At 44.4% G+C, this 25,939-nt stretch overlaps 1 protein-coding gene across 8 annotated transcripts in view; it reads left to right on the forward strand.

Moving 5' to 3' along the window:
* Positions 1-10,269: 10,269 nt before the first annotated feature.
* The window catches only part of PLEKHM3 (pleckstrin homology domain containing M3), a 108,345-nt gene continuing 92,675 nt past the window's right edge, over positions 10,270-25,939 (forward strand). For all 8 annotated transcript variants that reach the window (XR_004498282.1, XR_004498285.1, XR_004498283.1 and 5 more), the window contains exons 1-2: positions 10,270-10,372; positions 19,165-20,021. Coding sequence is in view for 3 of the 8 variants with exons in the window: in XM_015634426.2 (XP_015489912.1) it covers positions 19,364-20,021 (658 nt within the window). In the remaining 5 variants the exon portion in view is untranslated. The remainder of the gene's footprint in view (positions 10,373-19,164; positions 20,022-25,939) is intronic.

The raw sequence follows: 25,939 nt of genomic DNA on the forward strand, positions 1-25,939 counted from the left end.
CCCCTGCAATCCTAGACAGGGGATCTGTGAGGTGGTGCGGGTAAGACATCACAAAAAGTAGCACTGAGTGAAGGGAGAGGCAGTGCCAAAGTTCTAAATGTAGATGAGCACTGTGCAATTACCAACATTATTAGGCACCACTTCTGGAGCATCAGCAGTGATAGATATGTGGTTATCTCAGCCTGGCCTGACCTGGTTTTCCACATCAGCTGATTTCCCTGGACTTCACCCTTTGTGCCTTTTCTCCCTGCCCTGGCAGCAGGGAGGTATGGCAGAGGGTGCTCAATGCTGTTCTTTTCCTAAGAAAAGCCACAGCAGATCTGTTTTGTGTATGGGTCACTGGGACACTCTGGCCACAACATGAGTGTGTGAAGTTAAAGCATCTCAGACGCTGTATGAAGGGAGAAGGAGAGGTTCCTGGACCTTCAGTGCTACTTACTCTGGAACTTGCAATGTGGAATGAAGTCTGTGATCCTCCCAGCAAGACTGGACCAGTTTGGATTTAACAGAGAGACAGATTCTTCTTATGTTAACAGCCTCTTCAAACTGAAGCCTCATAGGGAGTTCAATTAGGTGCTTGACCTTTGTTGAATATTGGTAGCACTGATGGGCATGTGATGTATATGAAGGACAAGATTTGGATGTCAAAGACAGGACAGCAGACACTAGTGCAGAGTCATTGGGAATGTCACAAGCAACTGAAATCTGCAGTAGCTCTCTGGACTACAGAATTGTGACTTTCTTGGACATGGGAGAAGGAGCTCTCTGAACTACTGAGCACTGGTGTAAAGGTTGGTGTTACTTCTGTGTACTGGTTTGGCTTGCAATTTTGGCCAGCAACTGTGTGTAGCAGCAAATCCATTTGAACTTTCCTATATATTCAGGAGTTTTGCCTCACTCTGACATTCTTTGCTCTCTGTGCTTTAAGAGAATTGCTGTGCCATAGAGAGAGGCTTCCTGGGCCCCAGGCATGACAGAAATACTGTAGTCAATGGAGCAGAGACATAGAGGCTTTAGCATGTTTCTGCTTGTCACCTCTAAGACCACTCTCAAATGCCACCAAAAAAGATGTTGGCTACATGTCTTCTTTTTTCCCTGGGTCTGGGAAGGGATACTTGCCAACACAGTCTGGAAGATTTAAACTGTAGCCCATCAATGCAGTTCTCACTCACATGATTTACTCAAGTAACACCATTTAGGTACTCCTGGGGTAGGGGAGTGCTAACACCACTGAAGCAATCCTGTTTTGCTCCCAAATGCTATAAAAGAGAAGGAAAGATTAGAGAATCTCTAAATGCCCAATTTGAGTATTGTAGTCTGAGGTGCTCTAAAGGATTATTTCACCTGCTTGTTATCCAAGTTCACTCTTGGATCATGTTCACATTCATTCTTGGTTCATGTTTCTTTTCTGGTGACAATGCCTGTCTGAACAATGAGCACATCTTCAAAGCCAGAACCATCATCTTGCCAGTTTATATTGGCCTCCTGAGAAAGCTGATAACCAGAGTGGACTTGTACAACCTGTACCTGTATTTCATGGATTAGGATGTAAACTAAGATCTTGCATTTGCCTGTCCCGTGTGTTTGCTGCATCTTTCTTAGGGTGACAGTGTTTATCTATGTGCATGTAGCTAGCTACATTTTCTAGAAGAAAATGGTCAGACTTCCTTCATCTTACTGAAATTTCCTTATATTTGCTCTCTTTCCCTTTAGGATGACAAAGGTACCAACTGCATTAATCCTTTTGGATGCTAGAGGGAGCTCATGTCTTGAGCAGTCAGAATGAATCATGATACCTTGCACAATTCTTGAGGAAACACAGATGGAAAGTAAAGTGCTATTGATGAGTATAATGCACCTTTTTCCATCACCGGCAAAAGAAGGGCTGAATGTATCTGGTTAGGAAATTACACATGGCTTTCAGAGACACTCAGATAATTAAATGCTGTAGCTGCAGTTTCTTCTATATCTGAGCACCTTGCTGTTGTGACTGGATTTATCTTCCCAACTGCCTCTGAGGAAACAAATTGTCTCTCATACCCCTATGAATACACAGGAAGTGTGACACCGGGAGCACTCATGTTACTATGTGTGTGTACAAAGTAGTAGTCCAAGCAAAATTCTCCAAAGCACTCAGAAGGAGTCTTGAAAACACAAGGTAACACCATGACTATTGCCTGACATATTGACTGACTCTTTTGCCATCTCCTCGTTCTTCACTAGGGATCTGTAACAGTGCAGTTTATAGCATATTAGCAACCAGAATTTAGGGTCTTTGGAGGCTGAAATGCAGCCACACTTGAACTAGCCTAGCTTAAATACATTAGCTAAGATAACTTTCCATAATCAGAACAAATTTTAATTTACATTACACCCATTTCATCATTCAGAGTTCTTGTCATGTGGACCTCTAATCCTAGTGAGCACCACCTCTAATCTGTTTTGTTATATTTCAGCAAATCCTTACTCCTTCAGAAGAAGCTCAGCTGTCACTGTAATGCTCGGTGAGGTTACTTTAGGTGTCAGGGTAACAGCAAATGGACAATCATACCACTCCAGCGCCTGAGGCAAAGCAAGCTTGCTGTGCAGAGCTTTGGCAAGCTGGACTTGGCATTTGTGCTGGGGCAGCTCTACCCAGGAGAGGACAATGATGCCTGGCCATGTGCTCCAGCAGAATAGCCATGGTGGGGAAAATGTAATATATTGGAAAGGAAGGTCCATATAGACAGGTGGATACGAGATATGACACAAAATAATCACTCAAATGCAGTCACAGTATTTCAGTGGCATGTTACTGCCAGAAACATGCTGTCCTGGTGGATATAGATCCTGTTAAAGAAGCCAGACAAGGAGGCTCTTGCAAAGGGCTGAAGATGGGAAGGCATTACAATGGCATTGATTTCATAGATACCTATGCTGAAGTACTGCAGTTTTGATTTACAGCTGAGACTAATTTCTGGAACAGAAGATACTTCAGCCCTCTTCAGGGTATACTCAGAGTGCCTAAGCCTTTCTCCTTTGTATCTTGTGACACAGTTGTGTAAAGCCTGGTTGCTTAGGCTTTACTCTTACAGGATGCAGTAAATACTAAAAACTATTACTCTCTTATAGGTGGCACTGTAGAGACTCCTCTGCCCAAGGCAAACTCATGTTCCTTTACCACATAAGAGGTTCACCTGCATGAACACAAACACATCCTTTTTATTTACTTGGATTCCCTGTTAATTCTATCAGCCTTTTCCCCTTCTTTTTATTTCTGCCCTAGATTTAAAAGTTAAAATGAAAAAGGCTGAGACTATTATAACGCATACTATTGAGGCTGACCATATTCTTAGATGTGCTTTGAACATGAGTACCATGATGGATAGATGGAGTAAAGAGAATTTTAGTTCTCAGGACAGGATTTATATAGCAGTTGTAGCTATGGGGAAATTATACCTGTGGGCCACATTTATGGTCCTGAGAGCTCTAGTCCTTATACCAGAGGGAAAAAGAGCCCTGAGACTGCTCTAGCTTCCATGGAACTGCAGCTGCACCTGAAAGGCAAAAACATCTGCAAGAGTTCCCTGCTTTGCTACTTGCTAATTAAATTAGCATTAAGGTGAAGAGTCACTGTAGCGTAGTCACTGTATACAGAAGCCACTCCTGGTCAGGACAGGAGTTCATAAAAACTTGATTTCTCTGTCCCTATCAGTGTAGAGTTTAAGTGTTCTCAAATGTACCCTTGCAGCAGCATTCCCCTTTCTGGACAGGGAAATGGAGATACGGAGGCTAAAGCAGCTTGCTTAAACTCACACAGGAAGCTCGTGGCATACCAGAGGAGTAAAGGAAGAAAGTCACCACCCTAATCTGACATCCTGCCTGTAAACCTTTCCAAATGGGGCTGCATGGGCAGGCAAAAATGTCACACAGTTGCTACTGTCCCCCCTATTCTAGTGGACCCTTGATTTACCAGGCTGCTGAGTGAGTGAGTGCTTCTCTGTACCACTCCTGTTATCCTGGAGAATGGCCTGCAGGAATGAAAAGGAGGTGCAGGAAACACCAGTTGAGGGCATTAGAGGGACAGGATTTTGCTAAGCTGGCAGAACAAGACCTGTTCAGTAGAGAAAGAAGAATTCTAAGGATACAGAGACAAAGCAGGGAAGTTGCATTGAACTAAACCAGGATGGCACTTGCAGAGATTAATAGCTGCTTCCTGTCCCATATAATGTCTTCTCCTTGCAAACATACACAAAGGATTTTCTGGAAATGCATACTTCTTCTCACTCCAATCCAGTTTCCCCTGGGTTTCAAGACACAGGTGCAATTGAATAAATGGGTCAAGTCTACATAAAATGAGATCGAACACAATTCGGGGCACAATCCAAAACTATACAGCCAATGAAGGCCTTTTCATTGTTTTAGTAGGATTAAAATCAGTTCTTGGTTAGATATTTTATTTAAAGTGGAACAGGGTAACAGCAGTAGAGTGAAATAAAACAACCTGGAGAAATCCACTTATGCTCATTGTGTGTTCACTTCAAATGCCAGTAGAATTATTAATAATAATATAAATAAATAAAGGGGGAGGGTGGTGAGAGAATATCTCTGTACTAAACTATAGGTGTTAATGAGCAAGTCTAAATAGAACTGGTTTGATGAGATCTGATGTAATCATTCCCTGCTCACTACAGGAACTAGATCTGGAGGAGAATAAATTGGACAAAGACTTGCAGACAAGATGGTGGCTCTTAGACCAAAGCTTTGCTTCCAAGACCTTACTTGCTGAGTTTCCATCTCTTTTGTACCTGATGCTTCACCTTCAGTTGTCCTAGTCTGGCTAAAGTTCCACAGTCTCTCACTGCCCATCCTATCTCTGTCACTAGGAGATAAGATATTGTGAGCTCTCCTACTTTCTAAAGGACCATGTCATTTCAGCCTGCCATTCACAAGGTGCTCACTGAGATTTCTTTCATTCAGGGTCTCAAGATTTCCCTTCTCATGACTAATCTCTGCCTTGACCATCCCTTCTTTACATGCTGCAATTACTTGTTTTGTGGTATCTATGTCTTCTAAGCTGTAAACCAACCTTTTTTTTTTCACCTTTCTGTTAATTTCCCCTTGCTTTGGATATCAATGAGATTTCAGTTCTTCCTTCTGAGTCACTGCTTTGTTTTTGTTCAAATATTGTCTTTATTTGCAACAAAGCTGGCAGTATTATCTGCTAGTGGAAAAGACGGAGGACTTTTAAAGACACTTATAAAGCAAAACTCATGCTAGAGGCCAGGTCCTGTGCTACTAGTAATCATTGTTTTATGTATGTTTAATGATTATTCTTTAAGAAGAAGAAAAAGAAGAAATAATATAAACAGAAACTGATTAACATGAATAATGAAATGCTGAAAACAGGATGGATTTTCTGTATCAGGAGTATGATACTGAAATGTGATTCAGAAGAGGGTGAAGGAATACCAGTGATCTTCATACACTGCAGTAAGACACTGGAGAAAGACCTGTATCGACTTCCTAGCTCTGCCATGGTAAGATGACCTCAGGTATTATTTAATTTCACTGAGGCTTAGCTCTCTGTGTGTAAAGGGTGATTGTTCTTTCTTTGACTTGCAAGATTGTTCTGAGATGTTTTGATCCTATAGAGATGGTGTTCAGAGGAGCACCTCCGAGAAGTTTCTTTTGTTAGAAGAGATACAGTTACTGGTGAAATGTTGAAAAGGCCAAAATCTTGAAAATTTCAAAACTACCAAGCCCTGAGGAAACAAGGGTAAACTCCTTTGTGGAGGCTGTTTCTTCAAACCAGAGCCATGTGGTTTAAGTGAGGAGTCTGTCCCCACATATCTTTCTTCCTCTGTTTGTGATAAGCCTTTAGCACCAGGATATTTGCCTAAGTGGACAGGACTGCCTGTGCAGAGAATTTTGTCATTCCATACCTCAGCTGAATGAAATAATTTACCATAACAAAAGAGGCCCAGCTGTGAGGTTCCCAAGAGTGCTAAAGGAACTCTTCATGCCTACAGGCACAAAGACACTGCTTTGTCTCTGCAGTCCATGGACTGGTTGTACAGTACAACCATCTACTTGAAGGTGAGCTAGAGTAGAACAGTGTCCATAGCTTGGCTTCAGTAAAAGATCTTCTCAAGTAGTGGGGGAATAATTTCCTTTTATTGTTCTTGAGATTCCTCATTGGTTAAAAATGAGTCTAGAAGTTCTCAGCCTTGTATCCACAACACCTTGGAACAGGCTGTATTGTTCAATATTCTTATCTGTGTGTACCATTGCAGTTCTCTGTTTCAATGCTGTTTTTTGCAGAGACCTTCTGAGATCTCTTGGCCCCATTTCACCATTTTAGTGACCGGCAAGCAGCTGACCCTGTAATATTTCAAATTGCCTCAAAAACTGGGTGGCCCCTTACAGCTGGTGGTTGAAGATGGGGACAGTTTCAGAGCTCTCAGAAGAATTTTAGCTGCATGCTCCCAAAAGTGGCTCTGAAGAATGCTGGGATCGATGTTCATGCTTGTTTTTGCCTCAGTCCATCTCTTCATCACCAGAGAACTGCCCAGAGCCAGAAGGTGGGAGACATTGGCCCATGCTAAAAGCCAGCCTGCCGTCTCTGGCAGTGTGGGAAGGGGAGGCTGCTCCAGTCATGCCTTCCCAGCAGCATCTCCCAGTCACAGCTGCTGGATAATGGACAGCAGCTCCAGGTTTTGCTGCGAGAACTTAATCTGCACTGTCGTCCCTCATTACTGCCACTCAGTGCCGCCGTGTCCAGCCATGAAGGGTCACAAGATGACATGAGAGAGGTCGGGCAGGGGGTCTACAAAAGGGTCTGGCGAGCATCGGGAAACATGGAAAGGCTAAAAAGAGAACAGCTACCCAAACGATGCTCCAAGCGGCTCGGTGGGGATGGAGCTGAATGCGGCTGGGTTCACACTAAGTTTTCCCGAAGGTCACTCTGCAATATGGTAACTCCCAGCCCGGCTGTCAGTGCCCATAAAGGCAGCTCTCCTCACGGTGCGGGGGTGGGGAAGGGAAGGAGGTTTGTTTAGAAGCATTAGTGAGCCCCTCCCCCGGCCCCATTAGTGGCCCTTATTAAACCAACACAGACAAAGAGCAAAGATGCCCTCGTTAATGGAGAGTCTTCGATAATTACTCTGCTCTGCCGCTTCTTTTGGGGCCTGAATAGCCTTTGAATAATGTTTCTCTTGCTGTGGTTGCAGACAATACCCTCGCAGACTGCTTTAAGCGGTGCCAATCCCATTAGCAGAAGAATAGCAGAGCTTTCTGGTTGTGTGGGTGTGTGTGCTCACGGGAGGACAGCGGGCTCGCAGTGGGAACAGACTACGCTGCCCACTGCTTCGCTCTCCTTCCGGGCCTTCAGGGCCCAAGGAAGCAAAGCAGGCAAGCGCTGGGCGAAACTCCATTTGGGAAACCATCTCCCTATTTAAGCAGCCCCCGTGCCAGGGGGCTTGTGAGAGCCGTGCTGCTACTCACTGCAGGAGCGCAGAGACGGGCATGGCTGCTCACAGAAGGGGAGGGAAGAGCTGGGAAGCAGAAACCCCGCAGGACTGGGGTGCCTCCAGCCTTTCCTCATGTTCCCCAGGCACAGCTCTCTTTGTGCCCGCACAAAATTCTAAGAGGATGGAGGCCCAATAGCCCCCAAAATCAGAATCAGGCAGAGCTGCTGCTTTACAGAGGAGATGAGACACTCATTCTTCTGCATGCAGTTGATTACAGAGCATGAAAATGGCTATACCAGCCAATTTTGGGGGGGTTAATTTTGAGCCGCACACCCCAAGCAGCTAGCTAATTAGTGTGTTCAATGGGTAGCTGTCAGCCAAACTTGGAAGAGTTGGAATAATTCTACCTGAGCCTTTCTCTTTGATCTCCTCTTCTGCATGATAAGTGAAAATAGTGTATAGCTGGGCTGGCTGTGGTGTTTAATTTAATCATCTGATGATATTTATTTTCACAAACATGAACTCAAGAAACTATTATCAGAAAGGCTTCATCTTGTGCTGAACGCTCCAGTTAATGGCCTTTCTGTGAGGAAATAGCTTCTATGTAGGGAGTCAGTAATTAAAACGTGTGAAAAAAGGCCACTTTTTCAGAGGCAGTGGAAGACTGGTGGGTCTAATGCTCAGCTGGTATGAGCTGTCAAGTCAGTCAATGGCCAAAATAAATGGGCATTGCTCCTTCCACATTATGCCAGCAAAGGATGTGCCCAGAGAGTTGCTGAGTTTCCCAGTTTGAGAAGGAGGTTTGGATTCTTGTCAACAGGAGCCAAACTGAGGAACACATGGTGCAATGATCTGGTCTTCGAAAGATGATTCTCGAATACTCATAGACAATGTTCAGACTGAAGGAGCACTTGGTCCAGCAAACTCTTCCAAAAGGAAAGCATCTAAGTTTCTAGTATAACTAAAGAGAGGCATTTTTTCCCTCTTTGAACACAGTGTTGAAACTAAGGAGAAAAATTACATTTTGACACATTCCAAGTAGAAGGAAGATGAATCCATGTGTCCCAGGTCACTGTCTTTGTCATATGGACAAATAATGTACAATTATTTTACTCATACATGTAACCACCATATGGCTCCATGCACAGTTCAGTGTTAGGTCATGTGCTGATGGTTGGTGAACAACTAGGACAAAGCTGGAAGTCAAGCTGTATAGAAGGTTCTGATAAACAGCCACCACTATGTCTTTAACCAGTATATCTTATTGGAAACAGCTTGTAATTTCATGTTGGGGGACAATGATATTCTTAAACAATGAAAATCGCAAAATCTGAAAGGTTCCTATTTCTCCAGAACTGAGAGTTTTACTGGAGATTTGAAACATAATGTAGATAATTGGGGTGGTTTTTTTCCATCTCCATTGGCACACAGACTGCAGGAAGAAAAAATCTCTACTAGAGAAATCAACTAGAGGAATCAGAAGCAAGGAAGAGATAGATTTTTTAATTTTTTTTTTTTACAGTGCACACTACCTGCTTTTCTCCCCTGACAGCTGTGTCCCCACAGGTAGTGGACCAGCACATCCTGTGTAAGATTTGGTTGGGCCTGAAAAGAAACTTTTAGATTGTACCTGGAAGAGAGGCAAAGTTCTGAAACACTGTCAGACACAGGGGTCCTGGAGAGTTTCTTTCCTTCTGAGGAGCCCAAGAGATGTCCAAGTACCATTTGAGAAAAGGCTGGATAGTGATAAACAACATGGCAGGTAATGATACTGCCTTGTCCTTTGTGGGATCTAGGTGGATACAGCTGGATTGGAACAAAAAAGATCAATCCTTGACTGTTACCTTCTTTACAAAACAGTGAAGAATCATTCATCTTTGGGAGCAGGACTTGGAATGTATGGTGGTCTAGTAATGTTATTTTTGAAGGCTGAGATTAATTAATTTCCAGCCAGATTAACTGGTATTTTATATGCCAAAGGCTCTCATTTACCCTTGCTGTCACTGAAGTGAGATAACCCATTCAAATGCCACTTTGTTAATTGTGCCAGTTGCGTTTTACAGTATACATAAATGGTTGATATGTGAGGAGATGAAAGCTGGTGGAAGCTGACCTAACGCCTGCCTTTTGCTGTGGATCGTGAATCCACTTGATGGATTCAATTCAGCACCACATCTTGTGGTTCCACTTCAGCACTAACCCGATCTCTGCAGCTCAGCACAGCACCACCGGCTCCCCTGCGGCACAGCCAGCGAGACACCACCGTGCCCAGGAGCTTGGACCTGTGCATGGTGCTAGTGAGAGGTGGTCTGTGTACACGGCACATCAAAATCCACGTGCACCCCTAATCCAGACGCGGCTATTTCTTGCCGTGAGGTTACTGTTGTAGGACTAGTATCGCCGTGTGGGTTGCCATGCTACCTGAAACCATTTGTAATTGTCTTGTAACTCTTTGTTTTCCTCGGGTAACAGGTTCTGCTAGAGCTCCTTTTGCTGCCCCGTGGCGCTATGGATTCATGCACCACGCTGCTCCCTGCAGCCTTCGCGCCTAGGTAAGCGATCTCGCATTTGGGACTGTGAAAATCCCGCTAGGATTTTGCGTTTCCCATCTCTCCTGAAGCCAAGCGCCAGCTCCCTGAGAATCTCGGCCGCTTTAAACTTGGAAAGGTGCAACTTCACCCTTGATGTTTATATAGGAAAACCTGTGGTTTTTCCAGTTCTGTATTTTTAAGGGAAGTGAGAGTGGCGGGTTTCCCCCACGCTCGGCGGGCGCTGGCGGCGGCAGGAACCTTGGTGCGGCGGAGCCGTTTCCCGCGGCGGCCGGGACGGCTTTGCGGCAGGACGCGGCGGCAGGAGGGGCCGCCGGGCAGGGCCAGCGCGGGCCCCTCCCGGAGCGCGGGCACAGCGCGGCCCGGCCGCAGGTAAATAAATCCTCCCTTTGGTCCGTGGGCGGGGCGGGGCCGGAGGGGCTGCGAGGCTCCCCGGCCCCTCCGGGGCGGGCGGCCGGGCTGGGCTTCCCGCAGCCTTTGCCGCGCTGCCTGCCCGCCCGAGCGTGCGGGGCTGTGGGGGAGGGCCCGGGCGCGGCCGCGTTTGCATTTACAGCACGAACACGCCTGTAGTCATGTGCTCGTCTGCAAGGACATGTTCCCCTCTGCATAAAAAGGCCCCGCGCTCTCGTTTTCCCCACCCGGCTCACGGTCTTGTTAGGAATTTGGGTGCTCCTCGAGTCAGACTCCACTATGTGTAGGCACGGGGTGCTGACGCCCCTCTCTATTTCAATAGCCCAGAGCGTGGCATATTGCCGCGGTCTTCTTACCTTGCAGTAAAATTGCTTCTTTTAAGGAGCAGGCACCCAGACACAGCCAATGGAGTTAAACGTTCTGGAATCAAATAGGCCTGACAGGAGAGTCTGTGTTGTGTGGGAATGAGTGTGTGCTGGCTGGAGTATCAGCAGAAATGTGGGCTCACTTGGCCCTGCGAGGTGAGGTGAGGGAAGAAACTCGAGCCTACTCGAGTTTTTGTAGGGCACCATGACTTGCTCCTGACCTGTTCTGCAAATATGCACAAATGGCCCTCATCCTGCAAAGCTTTACAGACAAATCTCACTTTCAGCCCTGCATACCCTACTAACTTGACTACAAAAACTCGAAGTAAGAATAAGAAGGCATCTGAATCTTAGTTGGTCTAATGTCCATACACTTTAAGCAACTGTAATTGTTATCTTGCCACTTTAATGTCTTAATTATTGAAAATTAATGAATTTGGGAGTTAAATCAGAAATCTAAAATGTGAAACAGAGCACAGTACAGTGGGAATAAAAGTTGTTATCAGTCTGTAGTAGCTAGGTACATTGTTCCTGCAGGACCTTATCCGACTGAAGTCAGATTATTGTTAGCATTTCAATATCATCAGATGCCTTTAGGTTTCTACAGGGTTTCTGCTAAGATTTTCTGTAATGAAGATGTAGTTCAGTTTGGAAAAGACCGCGTTGGGTAGTCACGGAACTCTGTGGTAGTGCCTGTGGTTACAGCCATCCCACAGGGTCAGCTGTTGTGGCAGGGCTGCCAGGACCTGAGCATTTGGGTTGCTGTGGTATGTTGTTGAACTTAAGCATTATTTGGATCATTGCTTCTTTTCCTTCTCCTGCCTTATGTGACAATGCACTGGGGTTCAGGCTGTTTGAAAAACAAGAGAAGAGCTTAGTTGGAGGTCTGAAATGAGGTTGTGATTAAGCTTTTTTGTGATTGTATTTCCCTCAATGTCAGCACACAACCACTAACAGTTCTGGGAAATCCAGGTCTCACTGTAGAATGGCTTGTACTGTCCCAGCTGATTGTTTAGGTACTACAGTTGGAGAGAGGAGTTAGCTCCAGCTGCAGATCAGGACTACTCAGAAACCTGTACAGTACAGATTTGGATATCAAGTGTGTTTCTTACAGCTGTGCTGGGACCTCAGGGGGGAATTGGTCTCCTGTGTTTTGTTCATTCTCTTGTGGGAGATGGTTTCTTATCTTCTTTTGGGCCTGTGAGGAAATGCAAGCTGTTATTCCCAGCTTTGCTTTTTACTTCTGTTCACAGCTCAACAAGGGCAAATTGAAAATGTTTTAATTTCTGAGCTTTAAAAAAAAAAAAAAGTCAAACATTTAAGGACTGACTGTCTTTCCTCTTCAGCCTAGTCCTAAAAAATGTGGAGTGAGGAGATACTTAAAAAATTTCAGTTTGCATTAAGTAGAAATGTTTCTTCTTTTTTTTAAGAGAAGTTTTATTCACCTGACATATACCAAGTTGTTCCACATCCTAGCAGGAGCCAAGCTGCTCCACAGAGGCAGATATCATTAGAAGTATAGAAGTATTAGAAGTATTAGACTGAGTCATGTTGTTTGTCGTTTCCTGCTTGTCTAGTTCAATCATGCTTCCTCTTGTACTGGAGGAGTTCGTATCACCCCTCTTGGATACCCTGTTCCTTGACAATTTCTGTACTCTGTGCTGAATTCAGGAGGTGACAAGCTTCTTTTGTGGTGTCTGTGTGCCTGACAGAACAGGCAGTGTTCTTGTGGACAAGGACAGCATATAAAATCCCAGTTATACAACTTGGACAAAACTGGAATGTAAGCACAGAAATAATTTACACTCTCAGGTTGTTATTTGAGACTACAGGTGTGATTAAAACCACAGATCCATGTCTTGGGCCAAATTACTGCAGTGCTTTGTTCTTTTTGTCCCTGTGGATTTTGCGAGGTCAGGCAGCCACCAGGCAGCATGCAGAGGGGGTGGTCTGGGCTCCAGTCTGATGTGACCTAAGAAAGTGCCCATGATGCGTTTGGCTGGCTGCAGCCTGGGCTATGTGTCACCACCAGCTGCTCCCCTGTGGTCAGTCTGCTTGGCTTTTTGTTCCTTTCCTTGTTAAAGTCCTTCATCCTTCATCCCAGCCCAGCTGCTGAGATTTTAAATGGTTGGTTATCCCCAGGAAGTGACACAGCCCTTTATTACTTGGTGGTGCTCCCCAGACAGGAGGGATGTGTGTCAGATGGCTTCGAGGCAAATGAGTCAGCTATCAAGATCTTGGGAGAGCTGTCCAGCAGTCAGTTTCTGGAAAAGAAATTCTTCTGATGGTTTGTCTTCCTACACTCCTGGGTGCTCCTCAGCCTCTGGCCCCACTTTGTTCTAGTGCAGGCTGTTATGCTCTTTGCAGCTTAGTGTTTCTTGTGTTTTAATCACTGTTTACAAATGACAGTTAAAATTAAAGATAATGTATACTGTAAGCAGTGTTTATTGTGCATTGCTGTGTGCTCATCACTGGATGAGCTGTTCTGGAGCTGTGATCTGCTAGCTCTCCACATGGGGAAGATGCTTGGCATGGATGTTAGAGGCACTGGGTGAGATCAGCAGCTGAAGAAAATCCATGCTTCACAGATCCAGACTCATGTGTCCTTGCTAAGGGTCTGTTTCCCCTCACAGAACATGGCATTCTTCTTCCTCCCTGGGTTCACTTCTTTTTTCATCTTTTTGCAGTGGTTTATTTTTGTTTTGTTTTCTGTAGAGTAGAAAATATCACCACTGTCTTTTAGCTTAACTGTAATTAGGCCTCAAGTTAATTGCAGCTGTTCCTGCTGTTTGCCTCTCCCTGGGTCTAGCAGACAGGATGTGGGAGCTCTTCTTCACTGATAAATGTTGGCAGTTAATTTCATCCTTAAGGGCAATGAGACTGGCAAACAGGTGGGTTTGAAACATGGAAATGGTTATGCTTACATTCAGCTACCCTCTCTTGACCCTTGTAGCCAAGCATTCCTGACCAGGGAGTCTCTTTCTCCAGTTTTTGTGAGTTTTTCCTGAGTATTGCCAGTGGGTTTGTGCAGGAATATCAGTCAAAATATATTTTTGTGAGACATTTTAAAATTGGGATAATCTGAAAAATTTAAGCAGTTAATTTCTCAGTTTGTCTGTCCAGGAAAGAGGCCTTTTGGAGAGAGATTTTAAAAATGTGATCTAAGGGCAATTGCCCAGGTGATGTTGAACCAACCAGTAACTGTCATATGGCAACCTTTTGAAACTGTGGTTCCCTGTATATGAAAAGTTTCTTGTAGTTTTCTCTTCTTTGTAAGGTACCGGTAAATTTCCTCCAGCCATTGAAATGGTGAATTTAACAAGTTTATGTGCTTTGTCTCACTTGATGACCCAGTAGGTCACCTGGGGTTTTTGAATCACTTGGGAAAAGGCTTGCCTTGTGCCATGGGAACGAAATACAGCCAGGATCCAAGAGAATGTGATGTTTGCACAGGGACAGTGTCCCAGCTGATGCTCACTCTCTACAGTTATTCCTTGTGAAATTCCTCCTTATCACTTGCCTCTCCAAGATGAGTACAGGCAAGCAGGAGTACAGCCTTCAGCAGCTGCTCAGAGAGCTGGCCACTGTATTGCCTGGGGGTCATAACCACTCGGAGGGAAGTGTCTTGAGCCAGGACTCTTGCAGGATTCTTCAGCTCCTTGTACCAGCACCTTGTGCAGAACTGCACAGGCAATGGTAAAGGCTGTGTGTGTGACACATCTGTGCATCCTCTTCTGTCCACTCAGGTGTGCCCACCTGACAAAGACAGCTCAACTTCTTAACTATCAGGTCGCACCTAAGTCATCAGCTTCATAGCTTTTTCCAGGGGCTCTGCACAGCAGAGCCTGGTTGTCAAGGACTATCATTGACCTAAGTGTGTCCTGTTCAGATTCAGGGCAATACTTGTCTGATGTGACTTACAGAGCAGGTCAGAAATCCTTGTAGCAGCAAAACCTGTAGGTTGTGATTGTTTCAGGTACCACTGGAAGACATTCAGGTAACAGCCTGAGCTTGCTCAGACCGACAGGTAGAAAAGCTCAATATGTACTTAGGTATGCCAGCTCCAGTGGATTTTATTCAAAGGGACAGTGCATCCACCTCTTCTTCAGAGGACCTGTTGTTCAGACCAGGTTTGTCTGAACAACATAGCCCATAAACTGGACTGTAGTCATCCAGGCCTACAGCATAGCAGAAATAAAAGTCCCTAGGCTGCTTGAATTTGCTCTGCTACCCAGTTGTTACCCAACTGAAAGAATCTCTCTCTGTTTTCCTTCTCGGCTTTGGAGTTTCAGCCCACAGTTGTAATGCAGTGTGAGATAAGCACAGCTGGTTCCCACAGAATGTTCCGGTGTGTTGAGAACGGGATAGGGCAAGCTTCCCAGTGCTTGAGGCACCCCTGCTCTCTTGTTTGAGTACAGCTAGCTTGTAAAACTCCTCTTGTGCTCTTGAGATAAAATTCTAAGAAACCCTAATCTTTGCCAGGAATTTGAGCCTAAGAGTCATTAAGAATCAATGAGACTTGTGGGACTTTTAATTTTACCTGTCTTTTGCTACCTTCTACTGACTGAGAGCTCCTGTAATTTATGCATTACCTCTTGAACATCATTGATATTTCCTTTCTAATTCTCTCTCCAAGTACAAGAGGAAAGGGGAAGTCTCTATCTGTTGTGTATCACTTGTGTTAAACATCTCTATTACCTGGAATAGAGGTACCAAGTCCCCTGAGCACCAAAACAAACAAGATTGCTTATCAAGTTGTGTGAGATCTCCTATTCTTCCTTTATTCTTTTCTCCTCTGCTTCACAGCATTTTCTGTGCTTTTTAAATTTTGCTATGCAATGCTTGGATAATTTCTGTGACCCACGAGGATCCAGAAAATGTATCAGGAAGCTAAATGATCTCTTCTGGTGTATGTTCCTTGGTGTTTGTCATTCATGATTTTTCTCTGCTGTCAGACTGTGCTGTTACCTAAGTTAAATCTATGTGGCTTCTCCAAGGGAGGTAATCTTTACTAAACTGAACTTCAGTGTCTCATGTGCTATGACCAGTAATCCTTGCTGTTTACCTTAGCTATGTGAATGATGGGGCCACTATAAACTTGTGATAGTAAAGACTACTCATGTTGTAAGTGCACTTTAATTATCTGACAGCTGCATGTTCATGCTGGGCAGATACACAGGAAACTGTTTTTCAGCTGCTGCAATCCCTGTGTACAGCAGTTTTTGCTGAGTACAATGCAGCATATTCTTTCATCCTTTTTTTCACTAAGTTTAGTTCCCAGGGGCCTAGATGAGCACAAATCCAAGCTTATAGTTGCCCATAGCTTCATCAGTCTGTAATAGTTTGGGCTGATGCTTCTTTCTTCCTCTCATATTCACTGCCTTAGACTGAATGTCTTTGGAAAATGTAAGGTGTTTCAAGAAACAATACATAAAGCAATGCATTTTATAGTGACTTAAAAGAAGTTTAACATATCCCATTGTTTGCCTTTTTTTTTACCCTGCCCATTAAGGAAGTGATTTTTACTGCTTTCTCCCCTGGAGGAGATTCTGATGAAACTGTTTACTGCCATGTCAGAGTTTGCTTTCAATTGGCACCAAATCCATGCAGACATCTGAACTAAATTTTTGTTGAGTGCTACTGTCAGAAGGTGCCTAATTGCATTTATGGAGGATATATAATTGCAGGATCCTGGTGCTAGTGGGAATTACTGGCACAACTCTTTTGGTGGTGTAGGAAAGGATGAGCCTGCCACCACTGATGTCACCTTTCACGTCTTTATTGAGCTGGGCAAACAGACTAGTTGGGAAGGTATGAGTGCTGCAGTTTGTGAACCATGTGATACAGGGGCCTGTCATCTTCTCATGACCATGTGATTCAGCATCCTACTGGAGATGAGGTCAGTTTGTAGTTTGGCATCACCACACTTGGCTGGGTGGTTCTGGATAGCTCCAGTCTCACAGGATCCAGAGAAACGTTCAGCTGCTTGAAGCCTCCGGCATTTAAAAATGGACTTGTTAAATGTAAGTGTCAATTTTTATCCCTTGCTTTCCACCTTTCCTAGTGGCTTAAAATAAAGAACAGGCAAATATTGTATCTGCTATCACTAGAATGCTGCAGTGGCATGTCACAAGCCCTTCTGGAGTGATTGCTGCTCCAGTTGCATGAGGGAGTGAAAGGCTGCATTCTCTGCCAGTCCCCATGAGGCAGAGTGAATGGACCAGGCTGTAGCCTTTGCTGCAGGCCTGTGATTCTGTTAGTGCTAGTTTTGTTCAAGTGAATGCCTCTTGGCGATTTGCAACTTCAAAATACCATTCTTGCTGTAAAAATACGCTACAGAAGGATGTAAAGTGGACAGGTTGCACCACATTATGTCCCTCAGGCTGTTCCTTGAGCTTCCAAGCTCTGTGGTACCAGGGAGCAGGCCACTCTTATGGGGCTGCTGGCAGGAATGAGCTTCAAGAGTAAACTCCACGCTACATTAAGCTGACAATGCAGATGTGCCCAGAATGACTTAATTTCCCACTGCTGTCAACTGATACAGTTTCACAGCTTTGCAAAGAGTCTGCTCCCTTACTGTTCTGATTTGAAGTAACTCCAGGTGTGTTTTGTTCAGCCCTCTGCTTGTGGTTTTGTCTCTATCTTCAGAGTCTTTATATTAATATAATTGAAGCTGATCCTCCCCTGGTTCGCTATGAGGTTAGCAAAGTGAATCCTTACAAAAAGTTGAGGGGAGAAAGATGTCAGTGTAGCTTGTAGATGTAGTGGCTTGATGTTCCAGAGTTGTGTATGTGATTGGAAGTTACTTAGTTGGAGTGTCTTTGTGGACATCGTAGTCTGAGCTGCAGATCTACTAGGAGGGTGAGCTGCTGCTTTTGAGCACAAGTGTGTCATGGCTGGCTACAGCTGAAGCTGGGGTAGGAGGAAGCCATTGGGGGATTGTGGAGGAGATTGGGTGCTACAGAATTCTGTGCTCCCTTCTTGGGGGTTTGCTGACCACCTTCCTCTCTCCCTCTGGCTTGCTATAGTAAAGGGTGCCTATTTAAGCAGCTTTCCTAATAGAAGTCAGTCTAATAGGCTGTTCAGGATTTTAAAAAACCCACCTTAAATAGAAGTATTATCTGGTTGGTTTTGATGCTATTTAATAGATGTTTTTTCCTGCTTAGTGTAAATCTTCATGGGTCCTGGTAGCACTTCAGCAGCATTTGCAAGCTAATGAGCTAATTATCGGCCCACCCCAGCTAATTAGTTTTGTTAAGAGTGTATTAATCTAGGCAGAGCTCTGCGCTAATGCAGCTTTGCTGCTTCTAGGACTTGAGCTGATGTGTTCAAAACTCTGACTTTAAGCTGTTCTGCATGTACAGGCTCTGGGTACTGCTGTTCTCCTGCCAGTACAAATGCCCAGTCTCCCAGTCCCAAAAACTCTGACATTTGACAAGTTAATCCCAATTTAAACATACCTACTCTGCATTTCCCTTCAGCAGGGCAGCACTGTGGATGGTTCTTCAAGACTGAGAAGTTAGACAGCAGCAGACTTGGTGTGGCAGGAATCAGCAGTGGGACATCCCCTTACTCCACCGTAGGGAATAGAAACTCCCTTTCCTTCCTCCTCACAGGTGTAGGCTCAGGTGATCAATACAGCTATCAATAATTCTAGCCTTAAAGCTCCTTGCTGGTCTTATGTTTTGCCCAGTTAGTCAGCCGTTTGGAAGTAAAGATCTGGCACAGTGCAGGATATGGTGTATTCTGTTTTGCTGTTAGGATGCATTGTCTCTGGGGCTTAGGTTGCTACATGTTTTCACTTATGTTTACAGTGATGTTCTAGAAAGAAACTGTGTGGAGTGTGCTGCAGCAGCCTCAGAGAATTGATTTATTTGGCAAGTGTCACAGTTCTGTTCATGCAGACAGGTAGGCAAGGTAGGCACTCTAAAACCCATGTTGGTGTCCATAAAATTGTGAGTTCAAGCAATCTTGGACAAAAAGGCAAACAATTTGAGGCTGGGTAGCCTATTTTATGACCCTGTAGTTTATCAACTTTTTCTTAGAACCCTATGGGAAGCTCTATGAAGCATTCTTTAGGTGGCTACCTCTCAACGCAGCTTTCTAAAGCTTGGTTAACAAATGGTATCACTTTGGTTTCCTGTCATCTGGTGCCTCATCTTGCTCTTTCAGTTCAGAGAGGAATTATACAGAGTCCATACAGAGTGAACAACAGAAAGGATGAAGGGTTTCTTCATACACAACAATATTAGTGCCACTTGAAGGAGAAAGTTAAATGAAGGGGATTATTGTGAAAGGAATGATGTGATTAAACATATTTAATATGTATGGGTTAGATATCTATGGGAATAGACTCCTACTGATGTGATGTTGTGCTTTTCTTTACAGGTACTCTTCATCACAATGGACTTGTTTCATACAGGGACCATAGCCCACTTGGCCAGTGAGTGTTAGATCTTCCCTCTGAAGACAGATTGAGTTGGTTACTTCTACCACTATGGGTTGGGCCTGGTGACTGTTTGCCCACCACGTTTGAGTTAATGGTGTGCCAGGGACAGATGTGAAGCAGGTCTTTAGCTCCATATTGATGTGGTATCTTCTTAACGCCTCGCAACGCCTTGAGCCCACAGCAGCACAGGATATGGAGGCTCTCGAAGTGGATGACATTAGCCCTGCCTTGGAAGTGACTGAAGACTTTTTCAATAGTTTTGATACTAAGCTTGAAAAGATTGTGCAGCCCTCTGAGGTGTACGGTGTGCAGGAGGTCCCTGAACTGGTTGGGCATGAGGTATTTGATCAGATAACAGAGAGCAGGAACCTGAGGAACGTCGCCTCCTTAGCCAAAAGTAGCCTCATCTGGGATCACTGCAAAAATGGCCTCTTGGAAACCAAAGCTCAGACAGCGTTCCCTGCCAAAGAGCAACGCATGGTGCAGAGGGGAACAGCTGCTGACAATGTTGCTTGGGCAGGGGAAGGGGATACCACAGCTTTTAATATTTTCAAGATCTGCCAGCGGCGGAGAGATAGGCCTCGTTCAGTGAATGACATCCTGGTGCAGAATGAGGAAGCCTCCATGTTCAAACCAGGGCACAACAGGTCACGCTCTGATATCAGCCATGTAAACTGGAGAGTGGTCTTCACAGGCACCTCCCTGCAGCAGCCACCTGCACCTGGTCAGGACAATAACTGTGCTTTGCTTTCCTACTTGGCATTAACCAAGGGAGAGGACATCCAAGGAAACACAGGTTTGTGCTGGTGCTTCGTTTATGTTTATATGAGGAGTTTCCTATTTAGTGTTAATATCTGTCTTGAAAGAGGAGCTGGTTGTTAAAAAACACACTCAAAACCCAACTGTGACATCTCTCTTAAAAGAGCCATACTGATTTCTCTTCTTTTGTCTTTGAGGTGGGCTCTGTGTGTTTTCCTGCTTAAGGATCATTTTTTAAACTTACCTTGATTTCTGTTCTTTTTATGGTTTAAAAAACAAAGTTTGTTTTACTTTTTGCTTCTTATTCAGTTTGACTCAGGAAAAAATAATTTATTTGCTGTGTATTTCTGATCATTTCCTTGAATGATTTTCCCAGACTTAAAAAAAGCTTTGAATGCTAAAGCTATTAGGAGAATGGCAAATGCAAACAAAAGCACTTTTCATAAAGTGAAAGTGTTGACATTAACAAGAGGGTGTAGAGAGCTTTACTGTAAGGCCCAAGATGTCTGCTCTCTTTCTTTATATAATGACTCTTCAGTCCATAAACAATTAACAGAAATTAAAGCATTCAATTTGTCAATATTAATCTAAACGTGTAGGTTATTGTGTTATATTGTTACATAGTTGCTGTATCCCAAAGAAGGGTGTTCCGGGTTAACAAAGGCAAGTATACTTGCTGTTATTTTTGTTTAGGGGGATATATTGCTTCTTGTAAAGTGAGGTCTCTGTTCTACATCCTTTCTTTGGAAATGATGCAGAGCAGAAATGCACCCACAAGTCTGGAGACAAAGCTCTTTGTTTTCGTCAGTTGTATTTTGGGCATCTCCTGACTTGATGTGTAAAAACTTCATATGCTCACAGAAACTCCATTGAAATGTAGCCACTGAAGATCTCTACGTGTCCCTCCTAGTGTTTTAAGCTTAATCTATGATACGAAATTCCCATGGACCCACTTCTCCAGGTTGTCAGTGCTTGCTGTGTGCCCTCCAAGAGCCTTTCTGTGTGGAATGTTGGAAGGCTGGGATGCCTTCTTTGAGGAAGGAGAGCTTCTGTGCTCTGAAAGTAATCTTTTTAAACCTGTTTCCTTTACCTGTTCTGTTCAGCTGCTATGCAAGTTTTTCAAGGTAGCCATGCTGTTTCTTCCCTCTGTGTGTACAAGAGTATCTCACAAAGAGTTTGCTGCTACTGTGAGCTGAGCTAAAAAGAGAAGCGCAAAAGCAAGAAAGTAGGATTTGAAGATGTGTGTCTGTGGCTACAAATTATTCTCCAGAAAAGATTGAAGAATGTATTTGGAGGTTGGATAAAACCTGTTGCAGTTGTTAAAAGGGTTATAGTGGTTGCATCCTTAGAAGACGTCCCTTTTCAGGGTTTCAATCCAAATTAAATTAATGCATTAGAATGAATGAATTAAATGAATGCAGTGAAATACAGAGAGGACCTTCAGCAACTCCTGTCAGTCCTCACTGCTGTAAAGGACTTCCCTCTGGAGCCTGCAGAGGTCTCCCAGTCCTCCAAAGCTGTCCCAGTTACTGCATAGATGAACTCTTCACTTTTTTTTTTCCTTACCGTCATAGTACACCGATTACTGTGGGCTTATCTGTTCTTGCTGCTTGCTCTTTTATTGAATCATAGAATCATTTAGGCTGGAAAAAACCTTTAAGATTATCTACTCCAGCTGTTAACCCAGCACTGCCAATTCTACCACTAAATCATAATACAAATAATATGACACTGAATCCTTTCCATGTGCTAAGAAAGAAAAGGACCTGAAAAGAAGCTGTGCTTTTTGGGGCAGTATCCTAGGCCTGCTGGTAAAAGAGCTCATGTGCTGAAAATAAACCCTGTTTGTGTTATGGGGCACAAGCAGGAAGCAGAGCTAGCAGAGACAGAAGTTGTAAGTAAATTCAAGGCAGGCTTTTGTATTTCTGGGCATGTGGCCTGGCAAATAAAGAGAAAATACTGCTTCTGTAACATACAGTGAAGCTAGGCTTGGATTTTTAAAACACAGTGCTTTAAACACGGCATGGCTTGATGGTCATTCAAATACCACCACTCCTGACAGTGTGGATACTACAGTACTTTTTCCAGGTAGGTGATTTGTTTGCCTGTGAGCTTGGGGAACTCCAGAGCTGTCACTGTGTTGAGCATCTACACACTGAAAAATTGGAAGATACATATCTGCAGACTCAGGTGGGAAGAAAAGACTGTATTTTTAAGTAGGAAGATAGTGGTTATTGTAGATATGAGGCACAGTTTTCCCTTGATCTAGCAAATCCCTCCAAGAAGGTGACTAGCCAAACCCAAAAGGGTCCCAAACGTAAGTTTTGCAAAAATGCTCAGTTTTGTAAAAATCTGAGAGGAAAACTAGTGACAAAAACTCTCTAACTTACACTCATCTCTTACTAAGCATTAGAGAATTCAGAGAGGAGTGCCCCCTCAAGATGCAAACTCCTCACAAGCTAGGCATCTCTGCTTCTGCTCTTTTCCAAGTTACTTGGAATGACTGTTGTCAGAAATGCTTCAGTGGTGGAAAACAGAGTAAGCTTTCCTGCCATACAGGAAAAGGATTAAAACCCTGAAAAGGATCCTGAGATGCAAGTACAGTCAGTTGTTCCGGAGTGCGTGTCTTCTGGATATGCTGGTACAACATTTGGTCTCTCTCCAGAGGTGCTGGTTGCAGCAGCTGCCCCAAGTGTGGTGAGTGGTAGGTGGGTGCTAGGCTGTCCTGGTTTCAGTGCTGTGTGCAGGGCTCCTAGCTGGGATGAGGGGCAGTTCCCAAGGGAGAGAAGAGATGCTGAGGAAGATATTACTCTGTCCCCAGCTGCTGAGTCTCTTTGTTTTCCTCTGCCTTCTTCCACCTCTTTCCTTGAAATTATAACTCCAAATGGCTCAGATGTGGGCCATTTACTATGATTATTTCAGGTTTTTTTTCTCTTCCTCAATTTACTCTGCCTGTCTCTGTAAGGAGGAAAAGACATGCACTTTCTGTTTGGAAGGTGGATAGAGAGATGGTACCATTTGCTCTGTGAGTAAAAAGGCATTATCTGGCACGGTGCATGTGGAGGAAATAAAGGAGCAGAGCTGTTAATATGTGTGTGTGTGTGTGCAGCATGTGGATTCAACCTGTCTCTGCCAGCATCTATTGCCCTGACCTAAACAATACGAGGCATTTGAATGTTAATCAAGGTGGCTGCTGGTTCTGTCCCAGTTTGAGCAAGAGCCATTGGAGCCAATTTCACAGAGCTTGAAGGGAAGGAGCGGGGTGAAGGAGGGAGAGGGGTTGCCCCTGTGAAAGACAGGGAGAGATAGCCTTTCTCTAACTCAACAAAAGACAAGCAAACCTGTGTGCAGATGAAGGAGGGGTGGCTGGGGGAAGGTTATGAGTTGTCTTATTATGGAGAAGCTTGGACGGTCATCTGTACTTGATGGAAGCGAGAGAGATTGCAGTTGGAGCTGCAGAAGCGCTGCCTCCCTGATTGGATTAATAGAAAGGGAAGATGACTCTAGAATGGCTGTCCATTATCTACACTACAAAGGGATTAGTGTGGGTTTCAGAGAAATTAATGGCTTTTGAGTTAGTGCAGAAATACTAATGAATGTCAGGGCCAGAGATGTACAGTGAACAAAATTGGCTCTCTTTTAGTGTGTCCATGTGTGTGCACATCTATCCATCTGGGCTATCAAAGTGTGCTTTTTCTCTGCCATTTTGGGTTATAGATTAGGCTTTCAGTTTTCATATTTAGCTGAAATACTCTTGAGTACTTTATTGATATGCAAGGTATAGTTATACTGACCCTTTTAGACCTAGTGCCAAAATAGCAATTTTTAAAATGGTTGTTACGGTTTTAGCCACATCTGCAGGAAATCTCTGTAGATGGAGTGCTTTGAGCATGGTGTTAAAAGCAGGCTCCATTCTGAGTATGTGGGTGAATGGGGAAGCTGAAGCTGAGCTGTCAAGGTGAAACCTAAGTGCCTCCTTTTTGTTAGGGTGGCTGCAAGGTAGCATCCTTCCTCCATTTTTAACCCCCATGAAATTTCCATTCCAACATTACGTACATCAAACAATTACTTTTCATATATGTTCATTAAGTTTAACTGGAGCTTGTCTCCTTAATCCTTATAAATCCTTAAAAGTTAATCTTTGCTGAAGAGCTGGCAAACCTTTTACACTGCTGCTATTCTGATTCTTTGTCCTGCCCACAGAAGAAACTGAGAATTACCAACAGGCGTACTTCCAGCCAAAGGCAGGAGCATCTTCTTAGAATGAGGGTTACAGCCCGGGATTGCCTCAGTTGGTATCAGAAGCTCCTGGACAGTAACTAAGTTCTTGAAATATGCAAGAGTCCCTGACTCTCCTTGTGCTCTGGGAGGACAGACAGACTCACACTTTAGCCAGCAGTGGTGAGAGCAGTTTGGCCAACAATCTTGGCTGTATTAGCTGGGAAGGCCAGTACAGCTGGAGATGTAGTTTCTGTACAGGCCTGGTTTTGTTTCCAAGCTTCATCTAGTCTAGATATTTCTGTTCTCTTAGTTCTGTGTTGCAGACATCCTCAGTATACTCAGAGTTGATGTCTAAAGCTTGTTAGAGTGTGGCTTGTTAACACGAGTGTAACTGGTTAAGCTGAGATGCTGAAAATGTTTTATGCCTCCAGCTATCCCTGTTCCAAAGGCTGTCAGCCCTGGGGTGGAAGTCTGGAGTAGGCCAGCTCTTGTATTGCTGTGGTCTGTAATACTGTGTGTTAAGGTCAATTGATGCTGATTTTGTTGTGACCTAATTATGGTGGGCCATGGATGAGGAACTGTTTCCCGGTGGCTACCTTGCCAGGAATAGCAGACTCCAAGGGAGATAGATAATTGGAGGCAGAAACCTTTACTTGTGTCTGCTAATTCCTTCACTGTTTGTAAGTAAAGTCCCAGCACAGGTACCCTTACTGTAAGGGTGAAGTAGAACTCATATGGGGTAAGAGTTTGTTCCTTAGGCCTGGGTTGTTTTGGGGTGCCAAGGGTTACAGTTGGTATTACAGTGTAAAAGTGAATGCTTCTGAATTTATACAGGGACCAACAAGAACTGTCTAGAGCCACATGCCTAACCCAAGGTGAAAACATGAATCTTGCCTGTGGTGGCTGAAGTGGTGCAAATCAGATTGGAACAATTTTTGTATGGAAACTCTTTTTTTAAAACTAAGGAATGCTTTAGATAAGTCCTTTTATCATGGATGAAGAAAATTCCCCTTGACTTTGCTTTGGGTTGGGGTTTGTGGTCTGCTCCAAAGCACCTGAAGTGCTGACATGCTCACGTGTATGTGTTTGAATCCCTCTGGGCAGCCTCTCACTTTTCATTCTTGGTTGTGCCTGCTACTCCTGAGCCTGATTCTCATAAATCAGCAAAACTCTGGAGTAAACAGAGCTGCACAAAATGTTCTGGTCCAAGATTGTTCTGAAATGTAAGAGATTGCTGTGTTGGGCACAGTTCTGCATTCGCCAGGTCAGTCCAGGTGCCAGGTGCTGTACCCAGTGCTGGCAGCAGGGTTTCCAGCAGTCCCTCCACAGGACACAGCTGTGCCCATCAGCCACAGATGGCAGAGTGCATCTCGGCAAGGGCACAGCACTGGCAGCTGTGTCAAGAGCAGCTGAGGGTCAGAGGGATGAGAATGTGCTCCAGCCCCTGGGGAGAACGTGGTGGGTGGAGCAAGATCTCCCTGGAGGCCCATGTGGGACCCCATGCTGGAGAATGCGGCGATTTCCTGAAGGAACTCTGGCCACAGAGAGCTCATGCAGGAATACATTTAACCTGAAGGATTGCAGACCCTGGAGAGGATCATGCTGGAGCAGGGGAAAGGTGTGAGATGGAGGGAGCAGCAGAGAGGAGCTGACCAGATACCACTATTCCTTTTCCCTCTGAGCTGTTTAAGATGGGGGAGGCAGAGGTGGTGTGTGTGAAAACATGAAGTTGAG

The sequence above is a fragment of the Parus major genome, chromosome 7, assembly GCF_001522545.3.
Source record: "Parus major isolate Abel chromosome 7, Parus_major1.1, whole genome shotgun sequence".
NCBI lineage: Eukaryota > Metazoa > Chordata > Aves > Passeriformes > Paridae > Parus > Parus major.